Source organism: Perognathus longimembris, chromosome 1 (genome assembly GCF_023159225.1).
Source record: "Perognathus longimembris pacificus isolate PPM17 chromosome 1, ASM2315922v1, whole genome shotgun sequence".
NCBI classification, from domain to species: Eukaryota; Metazoa; Chordata; class Mammalia; order Rodentia; family Heteromyidae; genus Perognathus; species Perognathus longimembris.
In genome coordinates, this window is record NC_063161.1 from 71,425,602 (window position 1) to 71,452,029 (window position 26,428).

Below are 26,428 nucleotides of genomic sequence, written 5' to 3' on the forward strand. Positions count from 1 at the left end.
CTTACCATGTTGTGCGGGCTGGACCCAAACTCCTAGACTCAAGAACCCCACCCCCCAGCTCAGCCACCCAAATGTCTGGGGCTACACTGTATTCTGCTGTCCCAGGCTACATGTATGTATGTATGCACCCATGCATGCAAGCAAGCCAGGGGCCAGTGGCTCACACCTGTAATCCTAGCTACTAAGGAGACTGAGATCTGAGGGTCATGGTTCAAAGCTAGCTGAGACAGGAAAGACCCCCCCAGAAAACTGGAAGTGGTGCTGTGGCTCAAAGTGATAGAGCACCAGTCTTAAACAAAAAACCTCAGGGACAAGTGATAGAGCACTAGTCTTGAGCCGACAGCACCCAGGCTCCAAGCTCAAGCCTGCGACTGACAAGATAAACAACATTATTTCCCTTTTGAGCAATTTATTTGGAGAGGCCAGACTGTGCAGGAATGTACAAGCCGCCTGCACAGGCCTGCCAAGGCTGGGGGGCAGGTATACACATCATGTCCAGACTTCCTGTCCCTATTTTTTTTTTCTTTTCAGTTCCAGCTGATTTTATTTCCTTCTCAAAAGAAGTCATGTACAAGAGGCACATATCAATAATCTCACAGGCAGTGGACTTGACATGATTAGTTGGCTTTTTTTTTCAATCCCCAAAACATTGTTTTTGTGGCCTTGAATTTTAAGATAAATATTCTACATGGCATATTGCACAGGATGGGTTAAAAGGCCTCAAAAAGGGAATACAGACAAATGGAGGATTTCCTGTGAAGCTGGGGGGAATACATGGAAGGAGCCAGGCCTGTTCACCCCAAAGGGCCTTGAGGGGCCTGGGCAAGGTCCTTCAGGACCGGCTCCACATTCCAGTTCTGGAACCTTCCTGGGGATGTCCCTAGCTGGACACAGAGGCTCTGTCATGGGAGCCCAGGCTTCCACAACTTCTCACTGCCCTCCATCCTGGCAGCCCCTCCAGGCGGGGAACACCCTCCTCAAAGCAGAGGCCAGGACAAAACACAAGGGCCTCTGGTCTGCACTGCCCTTGCTGACCTTCCTCTGCTCATCTGCCCATCTGTTGTACTTCCCAGCTCTGACAATGAAGAGTGAGCCGGCTCCACTCTTCCGGGACCCTTCCTCTGAAGGAAATCAGGAGCTGGCACTGTGGTCACACCTTAATCCTAGCTGCTCAGGAGGCTGAGATGGAAGGATGGAAGTGTGAAGCCAATGGACACACATTTTTTGCCGGTCCTGTGCTTGAACTCAGGATCTGGACACTGTCCTTGAGCTTCTTTGTGCTCAAGGCTAGTGCTCTGCTACTTGAGCCACAGTGCCACTTCCAGCCTTTTCTGTTTATATTTTTCTATTTACTGAAGAATCGAACCCAGGGCTTCATGCATGCTAGGCAAGCTCTCTACCACTAAGCTACCTTGAGTGGAAAAAGCCAAGCTTTTAGATGCACAAGGCTGAGTTTGATGCTGTTTGGGCACACACAAAGAAACAAGTCTGCCAGGGCCCCTACTCTGGATGACAGAGACAGGAGGTGGAGAGGAACAGGCAGATGCAAGACCATGCAAAGCAAAAGTCAGGAGTTCACCATTTAAAAACCCTCCTTTATTGAGGGGGGGGGCTAAGAAATTATAATAACTTAATACATAGGGAGTCCCCAGAGTTCCTCCCCCCATCCCTGAGGAGCCCTCGGGGACTGTGGAGAGGGCAGGGGGTGCTGGGAGCTTCCTGACGGGCCATGGGTGGGGAGGAGGTGACACTTCTAGGCCCGGGCACACAGACTCACGGTCAGAAAGCAGGAGATGGGCAGAGCCCTGAGGATGGGGGATTGGGCCCCCCAAGAAGGCACAATGGCAGGTCAAGTTTGGCAGCATGGTGTCAGGGGTCCACAAAGGAAACCATGATGTACCGTGTGCCCCACGTCGTGGGCAGCCCCTCGTGGTAGTGGGTGAGGCGGCCAGGGTGCAGGAGCCCCCAGCCCTTCCTTGGGGATGAGATGATGCAGTCGTAGCGCAGGAAGCGGCAGCCACCTCCCTGGAGGACAGGGAGCAGGTATGGAGCAGGGGAAGGAAGGGGAGCGGACATGGAGCAGGAGGAGGAGGAGCAGACATGAAGCAGGGGAGGAGGGGACATGGAGCAGGGGAGGAGGGGGATTAGACATGGAGCAGGGGAGGAGGGGGATTGGACATGGAGCAGGGGAGGAGGGGGATTGGACATGGAGGAGGAGGCGGGGGGGGGGAAGAGGTGGGGATAGGAGCAGGGGGACGGGGAGGAGAGGTGGGGACAGGAGCAGGGGGAGGGCAGCCACCCTAGGAAGCTGCCCACACCTAACTGGAAAGTGGGAACAGGCCAGCTGAGGGGTGAGGGTGAGCATCACCTCATAATCCAGGCCTTTGTGGTTGAGGGCGACGTTGAGGGTGAAGGTGGAGGAGTCGTGGTGGGGCCGCAGTGCGGGCTGCTCGTCTGGCCGGTAGCGGACCACAAAGTTCATCACTGCACGGGTCTGTGGGTGGGAACGGGAGAGGCTGCAGGCAAGGCTGGGGGGGAGGGCTCGTGTGTGTGTGTGCTGGGGTTTGAACTGGGGACCTGAATGCTCTCCCTCAGGTTTTCCCCCCAAGGCTGGCACTCTACCACTAAAGCCACAACTCCACTTCTGGCCTTTTTTGGTGGTTAATTGGGGACAAGAGTCTCATGGGCTTTTCTGCCTGGCCTGGCTTTGAAGCCCAATCCTCAGATCTCAGCCTTCTGAGTAACTAGGATGAAAAACATGGGTCATTGTTTCCTGCAGTATCTTGAACCCAGAGCCGATTCCATGTTCCCCAGAATGCTAGAGGTCTCCGTGCAGATCCATGGTGCAGTGGGGTGGCAGCCCACCTTGGTATGGTAGCCTGGGAAGAGGTGCTCGGTCATGGGCCCCACATAGGTCCTGAGCAGCTGCAGCCACTGGTCCTCGTAGCCCACCTGCTTCATGTGGATGTCCACAGTGGGCACATTCTCGTAGCCGCCGGCCAGCCTTGAATCCTGCGGGCAGTGGGCCCTGAGCACTCACATCCCTGGGCACAGTCCCCAAACCCTGTGCCCGCTGGGCCACAAATCCCCTCTCCTGCAAATCCCCTGGTCCCCCCACTTCTGTCCACAGAATATATGCTACCCCACAGCCCACACCAATGGCTGGGGAAATGCTCCAGGAATGAAGGAAGAGTGAGCGCCCACCTCTCTCCAGAGCCTCACCTCGTGCCGGCCCCCTGACCACTGCCCAAAGCTCTCCATCTCCTCCACCAGCTCATCACACATCTGCTCCGACAGCAGTGGGAACCAGTACACATCTGGACACGGCTGGGGATGGCAGTGAGGAGGGGGCTGAGTGGGGAGGGGGTGAGGAAGCAGGAAGGAGGCAGGAGCCACCGTCCCCCCCCCTTCCAGCCCTCCTGCCCTTCCATCGTGGTGCCATGGCAGGAGGGGCTGGGCCAGCACCCTGACAGTGGCTTTCAAACTCACTGCCAACAGCACAGTCTGCCCTGAAGAGGCCAACCCAGGTAGCCCGGGGCTGGCTTATCAGGAAGCCATGGTAAATGAATGCCCACGCCCTCAGGGGACAGCTGAGAATCACTGGTTTAACACCCCTGCTGGCAGCTGGTGACCCATGGCTCTGCCTTGGTTTCTCTTTTCTATTTGGTGGCATGGCTTCCTGCTTGCTTGCCAGCCCTCTACCACTGAGCCTCGCCTCCAGCTGATTCTCTTGCCTTGCCTGAGTAGCAACCCCTCAGGTGAGGCAGGCACGGTGTGACCACCCCTAGTCCAGCAAGGGACCCAAGATGCTCTGGTCTCGGGGTATGAAGGGGTGGGTGGTAGTGTATGGAGGCCTTGGGGTGTGTGGGTGGGGGGTACTGGGAGGTCCTGGGGGGGGGGTCAGGAAGGTTCAGGGCACACAGGGGTCGGGATCTGAGGGCCTCACCTGCTCTACCAGGCCTTCCCCATGCAGGGCACGGCTGTAGTTCTCATGGATGTATGTTTCTCTCCAGTCCTGGGTGGATATAGCCACTGAGTGGAGCCTTCTTCCCACCCACTGCTGGGCCACCCTCCCATGCCAGCATCCCCTGGCTCACATACCACAGGGTTGTCAAAGATCTGCCAGAGGTCGGGGTGCAGGTGGTCTGTGTCATACCGGGAAGTGGCCAGGAGCCGGCCGAACTCATGCTGGTTGCTGAGATGGAGGAAGATGCCCTGGGCAGTGGTGGCATGAGGACAGTTGACACACAGAGCCCCCCATTCCCCCATGAGCAGCGGTGGCACGTGATGCCCCCATGCACAGTGGTGACATGAGGACAGATAACACATGGTGATACCCCTTCCCCCCGCCCCCCGGCCACTCACACTCACCCTGTCCCGCAGGCTCTTGCAGAAGGCCATGTCCGAGTCTGCGTCGCTGCCTGAGAACACGTCCCTCTGGGGTAGTTCGGTCCTCAGTGTGTCCCCCCGGATCAGATAGGCCTGAGCTATGTAGGGCACGTTCCATACACCCCTGCAGACAAGTGCACCCCAGCCCTGAGCCTGGGGCCCCATGGCCCCTGTGAGTACGGCTGCTCACAACATGTGCCAGGCCCAACCCACAGTCCCCCATGGCCAGCACATGGGTCCCAACCAGGGTCTGGGGGGCCTAAGGGGTGCGAGCAGAGGCTGCAGCGCAGGCCGGACTCACACTCGCTTCCGCTGCACCAGCTCCACATAGTCCTCAGAGCGAGCGTAGTACTCATCAGGACTCAGGGCCCCCCAGAAGTTGGACCACAGCTTGCCATGCCGGGACAACATGGGGGCGACCACCTTCCTGCAGACAAAGGGGGTTTGTCCTGAGGCCTTGGGTCCCATGGCATGGCAGGGGCGTTCCTGGTGCTGAAGTGGGGAAAGGGGAGGGAGGGTCTTGGTTCTAGGGGAGGCGGATCTCAGTGCTGGAGGGAGATGAGGTGGAGGGAGGGGGGTCCTGGTGCTTGGGGTAGGAGGGGAGAGGGGGTTCTGGTACTCAGGGGAAGTGTGGGGGGAGTCCCGGTGTTCAGGGAGGTGTAGGGGTGGGTCTGTGCTCAGGGTTTCCAGGAAGTGTGTGGGAGTCCCAGTGCTCAGAGGAGGTGGGGGGTCCTGGTGCTCAGGGGAGGAGGTGGAGGGTCCCAGTGCTGGTGGGGAGGAAGTGGGGGGTCCTGGTGCTCAGGGGAGGAGGTGTGGAAGGTCTTGGTGCGGGGGGGGGGTGAGGCAGGGGGTCCCAGTGCTGGGGGGAGGTGAGGGGAGTCCTGGTGCTCGGTGTCAGGGGCTCGGGCTGAGCAGAACCTGTTGTGCTCGATGAGGAGGCGCAGGGTGTGAGGGTTGGTGAGGACGGCGTCGGCATCCAGGCTGAAGTAGAATTCGCACTTGGGGTCCTGTCGGCAGCGGTCCCTGGGAGGCAATAGGACCCCCAAGAGCTGGTGTGAGCCAAAGTGGGCGCCAAGGCCTGGGGGGGATGGTGGGATGCCAGCCCCTGAGAAGAGGCAAGTGTGGCCTCCTGGGTGTTCATGGGTGTGGGGTGTGGGCGCCTGCTCACATGGCCATGTCCCGGGCTTCTCTGGGGCCCAGGGCCTCCTCCGGCCCCACCAGTTTCGCAGATGAGAAGTGGTCTTGCAGCTGTGGCCAGGCCTCGGCGACATGGGGCTCGTGGTACACCTCCTGGGGCCGAGAAGGGGAGGTGAGGGCTCAAGGCGGGTGAGGGGGCAGGGGGTCCCCCCAGAGGCGATGGTGTCTTACAGCGTTGTGCAGGAAGAGTGTGACGCGGTCGGGGGGATAGTCCAGGAGCAGCAGGCGCTGCAGGAAGCGGGGCAGGAACGGGGTGGGCTGCTCCACAAACACGGCCAGGAGCACCTGGGGGACAGACTGCAGAGCACAACACGGGGCTCAGGGGGGCCCACCACCCCGCAGTCCCCCACCATGCCCAACATGCCCTCATGCCAGCTCCCACAACCCACCGTGGCCCGCCTGCCCAGCCCACCCACCAGTCTCACCCCGTTCCCCACGAGTGTCCTCTGATGCTGGTTGCAGAAGCCACAGCCACCCTGGGGCGTCCAGCCATTGGGGACATAATTTCCCAGATAGTTCAGCTGCAGCTGTGGGGGGGGGGGGGGGTGAGCCACGGCCCAATTATCCATAGGCAGGTGGCCATGGCAGGCACCAGAGGCAAGAGAGAGGAGACTGGGGACCCCCAGGGCTTGGAGCAGGAAGGGACAGAGGTCAGGGGGGGCACCTTAGTGGGGCCGTTTCCATGGACCACCACAGGAAGCGTGTCGTAGGCCACATTCCGGATCCTTACACGATTCCGATCAAACTTTAAGACCACCTCATCTGAGGAAAGTAGCAAGGGAGGAGAATTAGATCACTTCTCTCCAGGAGAAAGCAACAGGATCTTCTAAATATGGGGTGTCACCAGGTGCTGGTAGCTCACACCTGTAATCCCAGCTCTTTAGGAGGCTGAGATCTGAGGATCATGGTTTGAAGTCAGCCCGGGCTGGAAATCTGTGACTCTTATCTCCAACTAACCATCAAAAAGTTGGAAATGGAACTGTGGCTTAGGTGGTAAAGCACCAGCCCTACACATAAAAGGGATAGTGCCACAGCACCTGGGCCCTGAGTTCAAGCCCCAGTACTTGGCACAAGCGCATGCACACACATGTACACACACACACAGTGGGGTGATTTCTCTGGACTGTAGCTCAAATGGACTGGTGCCCTTCTGTAGGTTCTGGGCAGCTACTGCCACCCTGGAGAGCTCTGCCATCTGCAATGACGTGGGGTGGGCCATAGCCCTTAGGGAGTCAGCTGCCTCCTCTGCCCAGGATCTGTCCAGGATGGACAGCCAGAGACCCTTTCCTCAGGAGGCCCTGTGCCAAACGTGACCAAGGACCTAACACTCTAGGTTGGGTAACTGAGCACATGGCATGTTCTCAGCAGATGTTTTCATTACAGCATGATGGACACAGGTGTGCACACACAGGTGAGGTGTACACAGGTGCATATACACAGGTGTGAAGACACAGATGAGGTGCACACAGGTATATGTACACAGGTGAAGTATACACAGGTGAGAACACATAGTTTAAGTGTACACTGGCACAAAGACACATATACACAGGTAAGGTGGACACAGGTGAGAACACACAGGTGAAGGGGACACAGGTTGAATATACAGGTGATGGGAGCAGGTATGAATACACAATGTATGTACACAGGTAAGTTGTACACAAGTGTGAATGCACAAGCATATATACATAGGCAAGGTGGATACTGGTTTAGTTCCACCAGGACCTCTGTTGGGAAGCAGGGCCCCTTGCCGCCTACCTCCAGCACCTCCTTACCTAAAGCCCCGTTGAGGTTCTGGAAGATCCGGGACTTATGGTCCAGATTAAGGCCGAGTTTCTCCTGTACAGGGTGGGATGGGATGGTTAACTATAGGGTGCAGGGGGCCCAGCTCCTCATGCTCTACATTTTCCCAACTCTCTTCCCTCTCCCCCTCTTTCTTCTCTTTTTTGAAGAGGGGCTGGTACTGGGGCTTCAACTTAGGTCCTCTCACTCTCCCTTAGCTTTTTCTGCTCAAGAATGGTGCTCTACCACTTAAGCTACATCACCACTTTCACTGTTTTGCTGGCTGATTTCTAACTGAAACCCTCAGATTTCAGCCTCCTAAATAACTAGGACTATGGGTGTGAACCACCAGCCTCTCCATTCAGCTGGAGCCCCCTTTACAGGGACAATTCCCACCCACTCCCAACCCCTCCCCTGCCCACCCCTGTTCCTCCCTACCCGCAGCCCGGGATCTAGGTAGAGCCGAGTATAGAACAACTGGTCATCATCATCATCCTTGTATTTCCACTGACGGACGACTTGGTGGATGGTGGGGGCAAAGCCGATGAAGCCTGGCAGGTGAAGGAGGGGTTGATTCCAAGCCTCTCAGGGTCCTCAGGGCCTGACCCAGCCTCGAGCACCTGGAGGACCCCCAACATCCTGCCCACCACTCTGGGCCCCTTCCTCTGCCTCAAGGCCCCTGTCACTCACCACCAGAGTTGAGAAAGCGCTTGCCGGTGCCCACCTCTGGGTACTGCTCCGCCAGCCCCCATTCGGGCCAGCAGAAGGCCTCCGCTGAGAAGAGCAGGCGGCTGCCACTCTGGATAAACTTCTTCAGCAGCTCTGAGGGGCTGCCGGCCAGAAGAACATCATAGCTGGGAGAGGAAGGGGAGGATGAGCAGGAGGCTTCTAGGGAGAGCAGCACCTCCTCCCTCCTCCATTGCTATCTCCCCTCCTCTCTCCCCATCCCAGCCCTTCCTGACCTGTCCACAAACATGATGACCATGTCCTCCAGCTCAGCGTATTTCTCCATTTCCTTCTTTAGCCACCTGACCTTCTGGCCTCCACCAACTGTTCGAGCCACATCACCCCCTCGCCACTCCTGCCCCAGACCCAGCGTCTGTGGGAGAGATGCGCCAGGCAAGGGAGGGGGTTCAGGCATATAGAGAACTGATGAGGTTAAGTGTGGGGACCCCTGTACACAGCCTCCAGCCCCCTCCCGGAAACCCTGACTCACTCGCACAGTGTAGTTGAAAAACTTGGCAGACTGCAGGAAGCGCAGGTAGCCCTCTGTCTCTGCCGTGGCCACAGTGATCACCAGCAGTTTGTCTGTTATCAATCAAGAACACAGCTGAGGCCCACCTGCCCAGGCACAGCCCCTCACCCCTTCCTTATTCCACTCAGCCCTTTGCCTTCTACTTTCCAGCCCCCCCAACGCCCAACACACTCTTTTTTTTTTTTTTTCTTAAGCTTAAACTCAGGGCCTAAGCACTGTTCCTTAGCTTTTTGTGCTCAAGCCTGGTGCTCTACCACCTGAACCACAACTCCACTTCTGGTCCTTTGATGGATTGTTAGAGCAAAGAGGCTCATGGCCTTTCCTGGCTGGCTATGAACCGGGGTCCTCGAATCTCTCGGATAACCAGTTCCCTCTTAACTCTTCCCGCCCGGGGGCGAGGAGCGGCGGGACCCCCGGGGGACGGCCCTCCCTGGGCTCTCACCTGGGTTGACAGCGATCCCGCCCCGGGGCCGGTCCCGGTCGGAGGCCGAGGCCGAGGCCCAGGCTGCGGGGAGCGGCGGCAGCAGCAGCAGCAGCAGTAGCGGCAGCAGCAGCAGGAGTCGGGGTCGCAGGCCGCACGCGGCCATGGGGGGCAGTGGGCCGGGGCTGCGTGCAGGCTCACACGGGGCTAGAGTCCGACTGCCGGGGAAGGTTCTAGAAGTGGGATCAGGGCCGCCCAGCGGGGCAGGCCCGGGGCTCCGCCCTGGAAAAAAAGGCGTAGCCTGAGGCTACGGAGAACCCGAGATGCAGACGGCGAGACAAGGCAAGGCTTGTCCCGGGCGCCGAGGGTTTGCCGGGCCGGGGACTGGGGAGGGGCCGAGGGGCTCGGGCGCGCAGGCCGCTTTGCGCGGAGGGGACGAGCCCGAAACCCAGACGGGAAGTGAGGCCGGGCCGGGGGCCGCAGGGCTTGCGCGCGCGGGGGCGGGGGCGCGCTTCCCACGGCGGGATGGCGCGGTTTGCCCCCTCGAGTCCCGCGCTCCCCCCGCCCCCCCCCCACCGTCTCCGGAGTGGGGGAACTCTAAGCCGGGGGCTGCCCATATTTAATAAAGCGCCCTTAGAAGGACTCAAGGAAAAGAACATTTCTCGAAAAACCAGTGGCACCACCTCTTTAAGCCATTTCGAGGTTTAAAGACTTTCGGGCAACCATGTTGAGGCCGGAAGTAGGGCTGCCCTTAAGAAACATGGCGGAAAGCGTTCCCGTCTCCAAGGGAACGTCACGCCGTGACGGGAAAAGCCGGCGGAAGGCTGCATCGCGCCTGCGCTCGCGGAAGTGAGCGTGGCTCTGCCGCCACTTGGTTGGCTGGTTTAGTCCACATGCGCAGTGGGCTCTTCCGGCAACTGGGTTGCACAAATGGTGGAAAAGAAAACGTCGGGTATGTGAGCTCCCCAGCGGTTCTCCCGCTTCTACCACCCGATCCACACCCAGCTGGGACTTGTGGTCTCGCAGGTCTCACCGGAATTAGGGAAGCCCCCGAACCATTCACACCTGCTCCACGCCGGGCGCTGGCTGGGGATGGAGAGGGAAAAAGTGATTCCAAAAGCCGAGTTTCTGAGATCGAGACTTGCGGATCCACTTTTGCGTGTCAGGGTTATACGTGCCTTGGGGAGAGGACATGATGAGAGGCATGATGAGACTGTTGTTTCTCTGTCTTGGCAGTGGGACATTAGGCATATGTGGCTGTTAAACCTTTGAAATGTATCTAGCACTGCCTGAGGAAATTAGTTTCTAATTTTATTCATTCATTCATTTTGTCGGTTCTGGGGCTTGAACTGGGGGCCTGGGCGCTGACATTGGGCTCTTTTTGCTCAAGGCTGGGACTCCACAGCTCCACTTCCAGTTTTCCTATGGTACATTGGAGATAAGAGTCTAATGGACTTTCCTGCTCTTGCTGGCTTCCAACTGTGATCCTCAGATCTCAGCCTCCTAAGTAGCTAGGATTATAGGTGTGAGCCACCAGCACTTAGCTGTAATTCGAGCAAATTTTGATTTGTCTAGACTTAAATTTGGAGATTTTGAGAGCGAAAGATAAAGACGTGAATACTATTAAATTGACTTGCAGTAGATTGAGTTGAGTGATGTCACATTTCTCCAGTCTCTCCGTAGATCTCACCCTCTTTACATACATGAAAGTAAGACTGTGAGACATCTGGCCTGCCTTAATCTGAAAACAACCTCCCTACAAACATCATTCACCAGCCAGGCTGAATACCTGTGGGTTTGTTAAAGGCACCTGCTCTTCCATTGTAGCCTTCCTTCATGCAGGCTGTCACCAAGGCCTAAACATTTTCCTTTGTCCCCAGTCCAGGCTGCTCATGACTTAGGCTTCAGCCTAGATTTACCGCTAGAAATCTCCCCTGACTGATCCAAAGCCAGGCTCAGTATTTGTGTCTTGTGCTCTGTACTACTTTGTGCTTCCATGTCTTGCAGCACATTTCTCTTCACACTAGACTGTAAATTCCTGCATTACTGGAACCTGGGTGCTGCCTGGGCCTTGCAAAGGAAGAAATAGACAGCGTGACCAAAACTTGGTGCTTTAATTTTTTTTTTTTTGCCAGTCCTGGGCCTTGGACTCAGGGCCTGAGCACCATCCCTGGCTTCTTCCCACTCAAGGCTAGCACTCTGCCACTTGAGCCACAGCACCACTTCTGTCTATGTGGTGCTGGGGAATCAAACCGAGAGCTTCATGTGTAGGAGGCAAGCACTCTTGCCACTAGGCCATATTCCCAGCCCGGTGCTTTAATTTTTATTCCTTCATTTTAAGAGTGTCTCAACATAGCAGACCATGCTAGCCTCAAACGCAAGATCCTCCTGCTCCTACCTCCCCCAAGGTTGGGGTTGAAGTATGTACCACCATGCCTGGCAAAGAGCTCAGTACAGTTACCCCTCAGTGCCCATAGGGGATGGGTTCCAGGACCACCACTCTGCTTGGGCACTGAACTCTCTGCGGTGCTCAAGGCCCAATATAAAAATGCTGTCATATTTCATAGATCCTGCCTTCCCTGTACTTCAAAGTCTCTAGATTATAGGCAATACCTAATATGATGCAAATGCTACCTGTGTAAATAGTGACCTGGTTTTACTTAGGAATAATGACAAGAACAAGAATCCTATGTATATTCAGTAGAGGTGCAGGTTTGTTTTTTTCTCTTTTGGAAGTACTAGAGTTTGAACACAGGACCTCATACTTGCTAGGCTGGCGTTCTGTGACGGAACCATGCTTCCAGCCTGGCTTTTTACTATTTGGGAGGAGTTAGTGAACTGTTCTGTGGAGGCAAGATCACTGAGTAGCTTGGGCTTTCAGGACTGAGTCACCAATGCAGTTTCCAGAACTTCCCTTTTTTTTTTTGCTGGTCTTGGGGCTTGAACTCAGGGCCTGGGGGTACTGCTGTCCCTTAGCCTCTTTGTGCTCAAGGCTAGCACTCTACAATTTGTGCCACTTACAGACTTTTCTGCCCAGGCTGGCAGATCCTCAGATCTCAGCCTCCTGAGTCGTTAGGATTACAGGCTGAACCACTGGCACCTGGTCCAAGACTTTCTTTATCCCATTCCATCTAGTTCGCTCCCAGGACCCTGGGCAGCGGCGTGTGCTGGACCGGGCTGCCCGCCAGCGCCGCATCGACCGGCAGCTTGAGGCCCTTGAGAATGACAACTTCCAGGATGACCCCCATGCGGGCCTTCCACAGCTCGCCAAGAGGCTGCCTCAGTTTGACGATGATGCAGACACAGGTAAGGCCCCAGGAGATGCTGCTGAGGAGCTGAGTTGGGGTGGTGGCAGGCCTTTAGGCCAGGAGGCTGATTGGCCCTGCTGGTAATCAGCTCATGTGATAGCACCACCCTCCCTTTTGTGTGCCTCAGTTTCCTCGTGTGTGCAATAAGGTAGTTGGGGAAGAAAGCCTTAGACTGAGGTGGGATGGGGATGAGAGTGGGCTGTGATTGGAGAAGTGAAGTTGGGCAGCTGCAGGGAGGTGTGACAGGGGTGTCCCTGGCTTGGTGGCCGCCTCCACACGTCACGCAAACTCATTGCTCTTGACTGCCAGGAAAGAAAAAGAAGAAAACTCGAGGTGATCATTTTAAACTCCGCTTCCGAAAGAACTTCCAGGCCTTGTTGGAGGAGCAGGTAAGAGAGGGGCTGGCAAGTGGGGGGAGGGGGATCCTTGGGAAGGAAGAGGTAGCCTAGGCAGGCCTGGACAGTGAGGAGGTGCCGTGTGGGTCAGTGTAGTGTCATGCACCTGTGCAGAACCTGAGTGTGGCTGAAGGCCCCAACTACCTGACAGCCTGCGCAGGACCCCCGTCGCGGCCCCAGCGCCCCTTCTGTGCTGTGTGCGGCTTCCCCTCGCCCTACACCTGCGTGAGCTGTGGTGCCCGGTACTGTACCGTGCGCTGTCTGGGCACCCACCAGGAGACCAGGTGAGCTGCCCCCCTCCCCCCATGCCCACTTCCCTGCTCATCCCCACAGCTTCATGAGTCTTGGCTCCTCCCCTGGCCTTCTCTGTCTGTAGGTGTCTGAAGTGGACTGTGTGAGCGGGGTAGAGCCACCCAACACTGAGCAGACAGAGGCAGGAGCAGAGGACCGGCAGGGAAGGCTGCCTGGCCCAGGAAGCCACAGACTGACCACCAGGGCTGGCCCTGCCCACAGACTGCTGTAGGACTAAAAGGCCTCGCTGAGGAGCCTCTGGGCTTGGTCATGGGGTGGGGAGGGTGTGGGCCACAGGCTGCCCCCTGCTCCCCTCCCCCCTCACCAGGACAGATCCACGCTCAGCCCCTGCTCAGCCCCTGCCACGGAGCTGCCTTGGCTACATTTTTCTTTTTTGAGATGGTGTCTTGCCATGTAGCCCAGGCTGATCTCAGACTTGAGCTCCTGCCTCCCAGGTGCTGAGATTACAAGTGCACCAGCCCATGCCTGGCTTCTTGGCATTTTGTCTTTGTTTGGTTATCACTTTAGTTTTTTTTCTTAATTTGTCGGTTTCCCTCCAGGTGGCTAGGAAATGGGGGGGTACACAAGGACTAGGTCCTGTCTTTGTCCTCTGGCACTTAGACCAATCGGAGTGGTCAGCTAGCCTGTCTTGGAGCCACTGTCCTGTGGAGCAGTGGAGCTTGGGGAGCCCCTGTTGTGGGGCGGCTGCACAGACAAGTTTCTGGTGGCCTTGGATTCTGGACTTCCTCAGCTGCCTCATGTCTGTGTCTCATGAATAAATGACTGGAGTGAACTATTCCTGAGGTCCCACAGTGTTATTGCTGGCACCTTCTGAGGCTGTCCCTGCCTGCCTTGGGGACTTCTTTTTCCCTCTCTCAGGAGGCCTGAGGCAGGGCGGGAGGGCAAGAGATCTATGCTGTGTAGTGCTGGCTGCAGGTTTATGGCTAATCCAGGTGTGGGGCTGTACACCACTAGGAACCCTAACACAGGTGGATCTGTGTTTGCACACCCAGTCAGGATGCAAAGTGCTCCCCCAGAACTACCAGCCATATTGGACACTGGTGACTCACGCCTGTAATCCTAGCAGCTCAGGAGGGTAAAATCTAAAGACTGCAATTTGAAGCCAGTCCAGGCAGGAAAGTCTGTGAAGGACACTTATGTCCAATTAACTAGCAAAAAGCTAGAGGTAGCACTGTGGCTCAAGTGGTAGAGTGCTAGCCTTGAGCTCAGGGACAGTATTGAGGCTGAATTCAAGCCCCAGGACTGACTGAAAAAAACAGCTTGGAAAGTAATGGCAGAAAAATGTCAGTGTGGGGTTGGGGATATGGCCTAGTGGCAAGAGTGCCTGCCTCATATACATGAAGCCCTGGGTTCGATTCCCCAGCACCATATACAGAAAATGGCCAGAAGTGGCGCTGTGGCTCAAGTAGCAGAGTGCTAGCCTTGGGCAAAAAAGAAGCCAGGGACAGTGCTCAGGCCCTGAGTTCAAGCCCCAGGACTGGCCAAAAAAAAAAAAAAAAAAGTCAGTGTGTCCATATTGTTCTAGCTGTGCAGCCTGAGAGGGATGAGGACAAGGGAACAGAGCTGGCACTAAGGGACACACCGAGAGCTTGCCCGACACTTTCCTGAAAGGAAGGGATATGAACAGGCAGGCAAGAGGGCTGGTGCAGTGCGAGGCCAGGTTAGAGAGTAAGGGAGAAGTGCAGACAGAAGCCAGGGGACTGCTCGGCAGCTAGGACGCAGGCACTTGCACAGGCCCAGGCCATTGGATGTCAGCTTCTGCCTAGCAGCCTCCTACCTGGTACCCAGGGGCCTGTGACCAGCCTGCCCACCACCCAGGGCCTGGGGCTAAGCTGGACATGGAACCTCAGGAAAGCACCTGCTGCAGACCCTGTGGGTCTGACGCATGCCCAGTGGGGCCATCCCCATTCACAGGGCCCTTGTGACACTGCTGTGCTGGATAAGGAAGTCCAGAGGCAGTGGACAGCCCTGAGAGTCACAATATACATTTATTTATGCACGTATTTATATAGGACACACAGATGAGGAAGGACTCCAGAGCCCTTCTGGGCCTGGGGGGGTCCAGATGATGAGGTGGGCCGCCACCCCCTCCCCCACCTCCCCCGCCAAGGAAAGGGGACAAGGAAGAGGAGGTAGTGGTGCGCCTGGGCAGGACTTCCCTGAGTTTTTTAGGGGCAGTTGGTCCCAGGGCTGGGAAGGGGACCCTTCCCACTGGGGGGTGATGCAGAGAGCTGGGGGGTCCACAGGCCAGGACTCCAATACCTATTACACCTACACGTAAGCATTTTTGCCATATTTTCCAAAGCTAATGTCTTCATCCGAGGAGGCAGGGGCCGCCACCACCACCGTAGATGCCTTGTATGGAAGCCTGGGCCTGTGGGAGAGGCATGTCACCAGAGGAGCCTTTCTCCCTGCCCCCCTCTGTCCCCTCCTCACCCTGTCGCCCCCTTCTGGCCCTCCTCCTCACCCCATCCTCCCCTCCTTGCCCCTTCCCCCTGCTTGCCCCTCCTCCTCACCGAGTGGCCGGGTCCTCTTTGGAGCCACAGCAGCAGCTGGAGCCGAGGCAGATGCCACCCAGGATGGACAGCAGGGAGGCGCTCCAGCCCAGGTAGAGGGCAGGGCCCAGCTCATACCTGGATGGAGTGAGTATGGTGAGGGGGGAAGGATGCCCCCCCCCAACCTCAGAGCAGGCGGCTCCCCACTCACTTGGTCCCGTTGTACAGAGGGTTGAAGAAGTTCTGGGTGATGTTGACCGCATACCAGCAGATGGCCACCATCCCGCAGACTCCTGGGAGGTAGAGGAGGCTGCACTAGTGCGTGGAGCCAGAGCAAAGGGGACTTGGGGACTGGGGGTGTTTCTATCCAATCCCTTCCTCCCACTCCAGCCCAGAAGCCTTCCTGTTCCAACACTCAGGACCCTCACCGAGCGACCTTCCTCCTTCCACCTCGCCCTATTCACTCTACCCCTAAGGCCTGGAGCCCATATCCCAATCCTGAGTATTCTGAAGGCCCAGGGCCCCTTTGCTTGGGCCTCATAAAGCCCTCCACCTGGTTATCACTTCTCCACTGGCTGTGAACCTTTTGTTGTTGTTGGTCATGGGGCTTGAACTCTGGGCCTGGGCACTGTCCCTGAGCTCTTCAGCTCAAGGCTAGCGCTCTACCACTTGAGCCACAGCACCACTTCTGGTTTTCTGATGGTTAATTGGAGATAGGAGTCTCAAAGACTTTCCTGCCCAGGCTGGCTTTGAACTGTGGGCATAGCACAGGTGACATGGGTCCAGGATGGGTGAAGTGGATCCAGCATGTGTGACGTGGCTGGGTGACACGGCTGGGTGACCCGGCCCGTGACCTAACTCTACCTCATGGCAGTGCAAGTTCTCCAGGCCCACTTGGCTCGGGTCATTGCCACTACCTGGCTCACACCTGACCTTGTGAGCCCCGGGTTCTCCCCAGAGATTTGAGAAGTACAGAGGTGGGTGGAGGAAGGCGGCTTAGGAGATGAGGGTAGAGAGCCCAGAACCACCCCCTTCCCCATTACCAGCCAGTATGTCCAGGGCGCCTGCGATGGCCGCCAGCTTGGCTTTCCTGGAGAGCTCCATGCTTCCAAAATTGGTGCAGCGCAGCCCCAGCAGGCCTAGACCGAGGCCCAGGAAGCCCAGGAGGATGGCGGTGATCATGAGAGCACGGCAGCCCTGGACATACCCTGGGAGGGAGTGGGGGCGGGACACAGCCATTACCCTTAAGGCCTGCCCTTCCAGCCCCAGGCCCTGGTCCCTGCTAGTTCCCAGTTCCTAGAAGACCACAGGCCCCTTCCCCACTGCTGTCCTGTTACAGGGTCCCACCTGGCACTCCTACGTATGTAGCCCCCTGGACTGCTGTGGCCTCTTCCTTGGCCAATCTTCTCCCAGGCATGGCAGTAGAAATGCAAACATCACCCCTTGTTGGGAGTCAGGACTTCATGAAGCCATCAAACCCCACCTCTGACTCCAAGCCCCAAGCCCAGTGCATGACCTGAGGGCCTTCCCAGAATGACCAGTAGGGGGCTGTAGTGGCCCATGGCAGAGGGTCAGGGGAGTTTCTGCTCTGGAAAGGTGGGTTACTAGGCTCAGGACCTATCCAAGTCACTCCATTCATATGCTTAGGGTGCCTCAGTTTCCCCTTTCTCAAAGCTGAGGGCAGCTGCCGCTTCCTTCCTGGCCCTGCTCCTCCTCCTCTGTCCCTGATAGTCGCCAAGCGGTCTCAAGGACCTTGTACCCCTTTCCCGGGTGGGGCCCAAGCATGTGTTGAAGGGAAAAGGCTGGGTCCTTACCAGGAAGAGGGCAAGTGGCCCACGCTAGGGAGCGGGGAGGGGGACAAAGTTCTCTAGGAGAACATGCAGACTCCCAGCCACTCCCTACAGAGTCCCCACCGATTCTGCGCCCCTCGGGAGGTGTCCCCAGACACGCTGGGAGAGGTGACAGCCAGGCCCCCTCCCTCGGGACACCAGAGCCCTGGAGGAGAAGCTGGGCCCTGGGCTCCAGCGAGCCGAGCCCCGGCTCCTTCCAGCTGCCTCAGGACCCCGTGGCCCATGTAGGCCCGCAGGGACTCCACTTCTGTGCCCACCCACCCCTGCAGGCACGGGGTCCACAGAGGAGGGCAATGGAGCAGGTGAGGCCACCCATGTCCTTGCACGCCAGCTATGCACACTCACACAGCCCCACAGGCCCTATGGGTGCCAGGCTCTCCAGGCAAATGCCCTCACACGGGCTGCTGCAGCTGTGCATCCCTCTGCCTCCGCGGTGCTTGGGGCCCACACTGGCCTCAGCTCTCACAGGGGATGGGGAGATGGCTTGCCTGCCCACAGTCAGTCCTGGACAAAAGGCTGAGAGCTTAAGCCAGAGGAGTCTGCAGGTGTCAGTACCCAGATGCTCAGGGCATGCTGGTTGTGTGTGTGTGTGTGTGTGTGTGTGTGTGTGTGTGTGTGTGTGTGTGTGTGCGCGTGCGCGCACGCGCGCTCACGCGCCAGTCCTAAAATTTGAACTGAGGGTCTGGGCACTCTCCCTTTGCTTTTTCCACTCTAATGCTTGAGCCACAGCTCCTCTTCCAGCTTTTTGGTGGTTAATAGAAAATAGTTTCTTGGACTTTCTTGCCTGGGCCGGCTTTGAACCGTGATGCTCAGATCTGAGGGCCATGATTTCTGGAGCAGGAGGGCATGGGCTGAGCCAGAGGCAGTGTAGCTATCAGAAAAATTTCACAGCCCAGGCTACAGTTCTTTAAGAACCTCAACAACCACCATGAGGTCCCCAAATACACACGCATGCTCACACAGCTGGCATTCACGCCTGCCCGGCACCCCCTTTCCACCTCAGCCAGGCCTCCCCAAGGGTCCTGTGGAGCTCAGAAGGGCAGCCGGGCACCAGGCTGTGGGCACTCAGGTAGGTCCCTGACACTGGCAGCCAATCCACCCCCCCAAAGCCCCAGGTGGGGCCTCGGCCTCACTCCCACCCCAGCAGTCCTACCTAGAACAAAACCCCAAATGTGCGGAGTGTGCTCACAAGCTGGGTTTCATCACTGCAACCACCTGTTGCCCTGCACCTGTGTCCTAAGGGCGCAGATGGCAGGCACAGGGCTCAGGCCATCGTACGGTCTGGGCCCAGAGCTAACAGCAGCAGGGGCTTGACTTGGGGCCATGCTGGCCCCTACAGGCAGTGGCACGAGTGTAGCCAGGCCTTATTCTATTTCCAGATGGTGCCCAGAAGGTCCTGACTGTGGCTACCCAGGACCCAGAGCTTGAATCCCTGATATCTAGTACCCCCCACCCCCACCCCCTGGGGCCCCCATACCAGACAGGGCGAGCATGGACGGGAACTCCCAGCAATTGGAGACACCCAGGGAGTCGGTGGCGCAGCTGAACCAGAGGTTCTCGTAGATGGTGTTGGTGGTGATCACGTTGCCGTGCACGGTGGACACACGCCAGTAGCTGTTTTGCAGCGTCAGCCCCAGCATCAGCAGCCCCAGGGCCGACAGGAAAAAGCCAAATGTCTCCACAGCCAGAGACATCCTGAGCAGCAGGCCCCCCTGGGGCAGCGGCCCCACAGAGGCAGGAGGGCAGCACCCCTGGGGGGCCCCCAAGGGGCTCTGGCCAGGGAGCCTCGCTGAAGAGCTCCACCCGCTGCTCCTCCACCTCCACCTCAGTCTCTAGGGTTCTCTACTGCCCTCTGGGTCTCTGCTTCCTCGCAGGTCAGAGGAGTGAGTGGAGCAAGGCTCACTCTGCAGCTGTTGACAAGAGATGGAGGGAAAAATGGCCAAAAGTCCACCCCCGCCCCCAGCCTCCGGGCCGCCCCATTCCCCGCCCTGCCAGGTGGAGGAGTGGACTTGCCCAGAGACTATCGCCTGGAAGGACAGCAGCCCAGCCCCTGCCCTGGGGCAGGAGCGCCCCAAGGGAGACATCACAGCCAAGGGGAAGTGGCCGGCTCTGGCTCTGACTCAGATTTCACCAGGGCCAGAGAATGGAGTCAGACTGGCAAAGAGGGGAAAGTTAACAGTACCCAAAGAAATGCACCTCAGGCTAGCTCCCTGCCTACCCCCGGGGCACAGCCAGCCCCCCAGGGTGCCAGTTCACAGAGGACTAAGCAGGCTGGCAAAGGGGTGGGAAGCTAGGGGATCTGGACCCCACCTGCTGGTCCAGACTAGATGCCATCTTACCCAGGGGCTTTGGGGGCCCTGGGCTGACTGGCACTACAGGCTCTGGGGTTGTCATTTGGGGATCACAGTCCTTACCTGCTAGTGCTTGCCAAGTACCCATCTGAATGCTACAGGCTGAGGGGAGCCACCTGCCCAAACTCGGCTTTCCTGGCTCTAGGAGCTGACCTTTGGCTCTAGCTAGGTTTCTTTGCCCAGGGGCTAAAGCTTTCCGTTACCAACCAACGGCTGTCACCTGCTGTATTAATGATGATGGACTGGAAGCCACGCCCAGCACCTGTCTAGGGCAAGGTGGCCATAGACCTGGGGGGGGGCACCCATCCTCCCATTACCAACCCCCTTTCCTGGTAGGTGCCTCTTCCCATCCCCACTGGCCAGGCAGGCGCTGTGGAACGAGAGGTATGCGGTGAGGACACAGGCCTACGCAGAGCCTGGCACCACAGGGTGCAGGCAAAGTGGGCTGGGTGGGGCCTCCCGCTCCACAGGCTGAACTGGGATGCCCTGTGCCCCCAACCTCTCCCACACACCACTCCACACCAGGGCACCCTGTCCTGCCCTGCATGGCCCCCTTCCTCCTCAGAGGAGACAAAGGGAGGGAAGGGCGGAGGCCTTGAAGGAAGCTGAGTGGGGGCCTCTGGTGTGGAAAACTCCATTGGTGACGTGAGAGGCAGCTGAGTGGGTGAGAGGAGACCCGGGACATAAATCTCAGCCTTCCCCTGGGACAGGGTGCTGGGCCACAGAAAGCCACGGAAGGGCCATGGGGGAGGAGAGGAAGGAAGGATGTGGGCCGGGCAGCTCAGAGGACAAAGCAGAGGCCTGTAGTGGCCAGAGGGCGGGAGCCAGAGGGCCCGGGGCAGGAGAGGACCATGGGTGACCACCATCTGCCCATAGTGAGGCCCCCTCCCACAAATCACACTCCAGCATCCCAAGCCATGGCCCATGTTTATTTACACTCATCCCACAGCAAAGGACAGGCTAGATCACAAGTGGACAGGGGGCAGGGATGGAAGGCCATGGGGGACAATGACAAGAGCACAGAGAGAGGGTAGGGAGAGGGCTGGCAAGGATGGCCAGGCCCCTCACGTCCTCTCTGCCTCTCAGGTGCCTGGGGCTGAGGAGCAGGTCCGGCTTCCTTCAGGATTTAGACTTGGACACAGCCAGCCCGATGAGTCCGGCCAGGCCTGCCACACCCAGGGCCATGCCGCCCACAATGGCCATGCCGACCAGGCCGTCTGTGGAAAGGGAGAGGGGGTCAGGAGGCGAATGGCTGCACCTCTCCCTGAGGCTGGGGTGAGCCAGTGCCTGGGGGGGCACAGAGACTGTCACCTTTCTTCATGGCCTTGTCAATGAGCCGCTCCAGTTCCTTGGCCTGGTTGTTCTGCGGCTCTGTCTGTAGCAGTCCCCGCACGTACTTCAGCGCCTTTTCATATTCCTGCACTCCAGGGAAAACACACCCCACAACATGGGCACCCGTGGGCTCCCAGCAACCCCCCCCCCCAACCTGGGCTCCTTTCCTCCTGTGCCTGCTCTTCCCTCCACCTCCTCACCACCCCAGCCCCACCCAATGGAGTAGAGTCCACCAACCCTACTGTGCAGGGTGATAAGCCAGGGGAGATAAGAGCCCAAGGCATGGGCTACACCCCAGGCATGCCAGCCCCTGGGTTCCCACACCCGCAGGACCCCCTCTTCTCCCCTTCCTTCAAGGGGCCTGTCCTGCCTGCCTGCCAGTAGCCTTCCTGAAGGCCTTACCTTGAGCCGGTAGTTCCCCACAGCCAGGTAGAAGACATAATCCCGCTGCTCCTCCTTGCTCCCTTTGGGCAGCAGCTCTTGGGGAAGAGAAAGAAGAAAGTGAAAATTGTCTCTCTTCTCCTAATGGGGTGCTCCAAAAGACTACTTTCCACCTCCCACTAATGCTGCGTCTCCACGGTGGCAGGAGCTGCCCGATACCCAGTGACACAGATCCCACAATCAGTGATAGTCAGCTTGTGCATCCTTGTGAACGGACAGGAATCCAGGGCATAGGAGAAGTCCAAAGGCAGTTCTACACTTGCCAGGTACTGTGGCACACTCCTGAAATACCAGCACTCAGGAGGCTGATGCAGGAGGATCATGAGCTCAAGGATAGTTACACAGTGAGAACCTGTCTTAATCAAAAGAAACAAAAACAAAGGGTAGCTCTGCTGTGCATCCTGCTGCCGTCCCTGGCCACCAGATGACTGAGAATGGGGAGCAATCTGGCCACTAGAAGGATGGGGTTCCGTTTTTCTAACTCATCCTCCCTGAGTGACCCCCCCCCCAATAGACTTTCCTTGGGGCCCAGAGCTTGCCCCAAGAAGTTCTGCAATTGCTGCATCCCTCCTAGCGGTCTGCACTGTCTGCAGCTGGACTGTCCGTGACCAAAGACCCCGTCTACTGCTTAGCCCCATCAGGGAAACCAGGAAAAACCAACTGCCAGTGTGGCCTCTGTGTTTGCATTAACAAAGACACTTGCCAGGCCCTGTCATCCTAGCTACTCAGGAGGCTGAGATCTGAGGATCAAGGTTCGAAGCCAGCCAGGGCAGGAAAGTTCATGAGACTCTATCTCCAATTAACCAACAAAAAAGCTGTGGCGCCAGCTTTGAGTGAAAAAGCACAGGGACAGCGCCCAGGCTCCAGTACCAGCATTAGAAATGTCTGCACATGTTCAGCAGACAGCATGTCTTTTTTTTTCTTCAAAATCTTTTAGATTGTTAGAAATTTGCAAGTGTGGAAGCTGCGGCTGTGGAGGGCCAGCTCCAGCCATTCTCTCGGACTGCGGAGGGACTGCGCTTCGAGGTAGGGTCCGGCACTTGAGATGGAGGGAGGCCGGTGGCGGAGGACGCCTGGCCGGAGGCGGGCGGGAAGGGTGGGGGGCCGCGCCTCACCCTCCAGCAGTGCGATGCCCCGGCGGATGTCATCGTTGTACTTGCTCCGCACCAGGCACCAGGCGTACTCGAACTGCGTGCTCTTGGACACGGAGCCCGCCGCCTGCTCAGACTGGAATTTCTTCTCAAACTTCTGCCAGAGAAGAGAGGAGAGGGGCGAGCGCTCAGAGCCGAGGGTGCCGGCCACTCTCCTCTCCTCCGCGACCAAGGGGCCTGGCACCCCGCGGCTCCGCTCCCGCCCTCCTCCCCGCGGTGCCCGGCGGCGAGGCCGCCTACTGGCGGCTCCAGGCACCGCCTGGGCAGTGGGACGGTAAACTCGGCCGGCCCGGCCCGCGACTCCCGAGGTCTCAGGGAGGCGCCCGGCTCCGCCCGCGCTTTCATCGTGGCAGAAAGGAGGGAGCAGAGGCAGGGCCCGCCCCCCACGGCTGCCAGGCCACCGACGAAGCTCGGCACTGGCGCCGCCTCAACCCTAAGGGGATACCCGGTGCGCCCGGCTCTGCAAACCCAGAAGCCGACTCCAGGCCTTCGGATGGAGGCGGGAGGAACTACAACTCCCAGCAGGCTCTTGGGCCAGGAGCGCCTTTCGGCCAGGAGCCCGCGCCACAGAGGCTGCCGGGAGCCGTAGTTCGACTGCCTCGGGCAAAGCCGAGGCTGGGAGCGAGTTTGGCCTCCGCGGAACTCTGCTCGGGACCCGTCCTCCACTCTCCCCTCGCCTCCGCGGGCCAGACCTCACCTTCAGATCCTCCACAGACACAAGGTCGTTCAGCACGGCCTCCATGGCCGCCGCCCCCGCAGTCCTCACACCACGGACTCTACAGGATCACAGTCTCCATGGTCCGGTGCAGGGGCGGAGAGGCACTTCCGGAACACGGCGGATGCGGCCGGTCTGGCCCGGCCCCGCCTGCTCCTGCCGGCCCGGCCACAGGGGGCGCTAGAGCGCACGCCCGGACCGTCAGCGACCACCACCCCACCCGGCCACCGCGGCCTCCTTGGGAGCCCGCAAACCCAACCCAGAATTCCGAGACAGGAATCTGTCAGGCCAGCCCCCAGGATGGAACACCTAGCAGGAACCGCATCGGCCAAAATCATAATCATAATCAGCACCAGGATATCTGGGGCCTCTATGCAAGATAGAGAATGGGGTATTAGTCATATGGATAGCAGGAGGCGGGTCCACTGCACAGCAAATACTACTGCATCTGAAAAACTTACAAGATATTTTGCTGAACCCTGTGGATGAACTACAGCCCCCCTCACTTTGCAACTATGTGAATGAAATACAGGTCCTCTAACTCTGCATCTATGTCCTTTGAGCTGAGCTATTCTGTGCAGCAGTCCCTTTGCAATCACCTTGAACTCCAAGAAAGGTTTCACAGATAAATATCTATGGTGGAAGTCAGACTCCCACCTCAAACAGGCAAAACCTTCTCCTCATATGACAGGAAACAACAAAAAAGAGGACCAGGGCTGGGAATATGGCTTAGCGGTAGAGTGCTTGCCTTGCATGCATGAAGCCCTGGGTTCGATTCCTCAGCACCACATACACAGAAAAAGCCAGAAGTGGCACTGTGACTCAAGTGGTAGAGTGCTAACCTTGAGCACAAAGAAGCCAAGAACAGTGCTCAGGCCCTGAGTCCAAGCCCCAGGACTGGCAAAAAATAAAATAAAACAAAAACAGGGCCACCTGCCAGTCATTCTAATAGCAAAGCTAACAATTCTCCCCCAATTCCTCTCAGGGTGGAGACAGATAAAGATTAACCAGGCCACACCAGTGACCTGGTACTGTTTGAAACAGACCTATCTGTCTCACTCCCTCTGTTTTCCCTATTGAACCTGAAGACAATGTCTGCACACACAACGCCTGGGCCCCCCCCCCCCCCCACGCCTCCAAGCTGTGTAATAAAACCTCCTTTCTCTGCCCTTGAATAAGGAGGCAAGTGGTGGGCTTATTTTGAGACTCCTGTACTTTGGGTCTAACAACTTGGTTTCACTATAACGGGAACTTAAAGAGAAGCAGTGTCTCTTGAAGGGTCCAGTATTCATATGTTTAAGCCATCTTTGGGTACTGCGGAGAGGGGAGGCAGTGTGAAGCAAGGGGAAGTGAAATGATGGGTGGTTAGACTTGCAGACTTTCCACCTAGATTCAACCTTTCAATGGAATGGAAGTTCCCTTGTTTAAATGTCTTTATTTAATGAAAGTTGTTTTCCTTATGGGGTGTGTGTGTGTGTGTGTGTGTGTGTGTGTGTGTGTGTGTGCGCGCGTGCGTGCATGTGCACGCCAGCCCTGGATCTTGGACTCAAGACCTAAGCACTGTCCCTGAGCTTCTTTTTGCTCGAGGCTAGCACTCTGCCACTTGAGCCACAGCACTACTTCTGGCTTTTTCTATATATGTGGTGCTGAGGAATTGAATCCAGGGCTTCATGTATGTGAGGCAAGCACTCTAACACTAGGCCACATTCCCAGCCCCGAGACTGCTGTTTAAACAGACACAAGTACTAATAGTAAAGAGGTCAGTGCCTGGGTTATCATCCAAACAAACACCTGTCACATGCATAAAGCCTTATGCTCTCATTTAGCATTTTCCACAAGGCTGGCACTCTTACCACTTGAGTCACAGCTCCACTTCTGGTTTTTGTGGTTAGAGAATTGAGTCCCACGGCTTAGAGCCTGCACCCTCATATCTCAGGGAAAAAGACAGATTTGAAAGACAGAATGAAAACAGACCAGATGAACTTTCATGAAGGTTGATGAGGGACACCAGGGTGGCCTGAGGAGTTAGGATATGAGGTGTAATGGGTGCAGGGGTGAGGGACTTCAAGTAAGGTCATGAGTGGGGAGTAAGGTCACAGCTGGAGTGTTCAAAGAGTTTTAGGACTTGCCTTGCAAGTTTGTGGTAGTGGCTCGTGGCTAAGGCTGAAACTGTTTAGATTCCCATTATTTGGGATTAGATGATAAGATTCCAAGAATTCTGTGCTGGGACTACTGGCTCTCACCTGTAATCCTAGCTACTCAGGAGGCTGAGATCTGATGATCTCAGAAACCATCCAGGACAGGAAAGTCCATGTGAGACACTTATCTCCAGTACACTACTCAGAAAAGCCAGAAGTGTTGTTGTGGCTCTAGTGGTAGAGCACTAGCCTTGAGCCCAGGGTCAGTGCCAAGGCCTAGAGTTGAAGCCCCAAGGCAGGAAAACAAAAACAAAAACAAAAACATGCAAAAGAAAATTGAATTCTGGGAAGATACCCCTGGGGAGGAGTGGAAGAAGGGTAGTCAGAGGGCCATGCCATGGGAGAAACACAAGTTGGGAGGCCAAAGCAGATTCCCAACACTCAGTCTCCAGGGTGGCTAGGACCAGTGACTAGCACAAAAGATGCCATTCTTAGCTCCTTTTTGAACTCTGAAGAAACTGAGGCTCCAGATGTTCTGTCATCTGCCCGGTGACACTGAGCTAGAAGCAGAGGAGCTGGAATTTGAACTTGAGTCCTACCCTGCTGCTTCATTTCAGCTGCCACTGCAGTAAGTGAAGAAAGCTGCACGCTTAAAGGAGAAATCTTATTGTTTAAAATTTTTTTTTTTTTTGCGTACCAGTATGGGGCTTGAACTCAGGGCTTCATGTCCTTTCTTACCTTTTTTGCCCAGGGCTGGTACTATACAACTTGAGCCACACTTCCACTTTTAGCTTTTTGCTGGCTACTTGAAGATAAGAGTCTGGGATATTTCTCTGCTCCAAAGGTTTCAAACCTTGATCCTCAGATCTCAGCCTCCAGAGTACCTAGGATGACAGGCA

The 26,428-nt window shown here is 57.1% G+C and overlaps 4 protein-coding genes across 5 annotated transcripts; 1 reads left to right on the forward strand and 3 right to left on the reverse strand.

Moving 5' to 3' along the window:
• Positions 1–1,574: 1,574 nt before the first annotated feature.
• On the reverse strand, positions 1,575–9,218 carry Plod3 (procollagen-lysine,2-oxoglutarate 5-dioxygenase 3). The gene is made up of 19 exons (XM_048368581.1): positions 9,063–9,218; positions 8,582–8,673; positions 8,328–8,464; positions 8,056–8,219; positions 7,804–7,916; positions 7,359–7,422; positions 6,251–6,348; positions 6,012–6,113; positions 5,758–5,883; positions 5,558–5,679; positions 5,308–5,412; positions 4,691–4,816; positions 4,372–4,513; positions 4,102–4,215; positions 3,947–4,015; positions 3,223–3,327; positions 2,866–3,012; positions 2,369–2,494; positions 1,575–2,025 (listed from the first exon to the last, which is right to left on the reverse strand). Exons 1-19 carry the CDS (start codon positions 9,205–9,207, stop codon positions 1,870–1,872), a joined length of 2,253 nt encoding a protein of 750 aa, XP_048224538.1. The 5' UTR covers positions 9,208–9,218; the 3' UTR covers positions 1,575–1,869.
• A 33-nt stretch (positions 9,219–9,251) lies between these two features.
• Positions 9,252–13,831, forward strand: Znhit1 (zinc finger HIT-type containing 1). Of its 2 annotated transcripts, none has more exons than XM_048368596.1 (5): positions 9,252–9,383; positions 12,177–12,347; positions 12,659–12,738; positions 12,859–13,028; positions 13,121–13,831. In XM_048368596.1, the coding sequence occupies exons 1-5, from the start codon at positions 9,365–9,367 to the stop codon at positions 13,140–13,142; spliced, it is 462 nt and encodes a 153-aa protein (XP_048224553.1). In that variant the 5' UTR covers positions 9,252–9,364; the 3' UTR covers positions 13,143–13,831. The 2 variants fall into 2 exon arrangements, with proteins under 2 accessions (XP_048224553.1, XP_048224545.1); XM_048368588.1 differs by lacking the exon at positions 9,252–9,383 and adding an exon at positions 9,636–9,993.
• A 1,336-nt stretch (positions 13,832–15,167) lies between these two features.
• Positions 15,168–20,525, reverse strand: Cldn15 (claudin 15). Its single transcript, XM_048368585.1, has 5 exons — positions 18,879–20,525; positions 16,595–16,759; positions 15,763–15,844; positions 15,573–15,689; positions 15,168–15,430 (listed from the first exon to the last, which is right to left on the reverse strand). Exons 1-5 carry the CDS (start codon positions 19,093–19,095, stop codon positions 15,328–15,330), a joined length of 684 nt encoding a protein of 227 aa, XP_048224542.1. The 5' UTR covers positions 19,096–20,525; the 3' UTR covers positions 15,168–15,327.
• A 142-nt stretch (positions 20,526–20,667) lies between these two features.
• On the reverse strand, positions 20,668–23,530 carry Fis1 (fission, mitochondrial 1). Its single transcript, XM_048368604.1, has 5 exons — positions 23,374–23,530; positions 22,641–22,773; positions 21,487–21,563; positions 21,064–21,169; positions 20,668–20,969 (listed from the first exon to the last, which is right to left on the reverse strand). The coding sequence occupies exons 1-5, from the start codon at positions 23,416–23,418 to the stop codon at positions 20,872–20,874; spliced, it is 459 nt and encodes a 152-aa protein (XP_048224561.1). The 5' UTR covers positions 23,419–23,530; the 3' UTR covers positions 20,668–20,871.
• Positions 23,531–26,428: the final 2,898 nt, after the last annotated feature.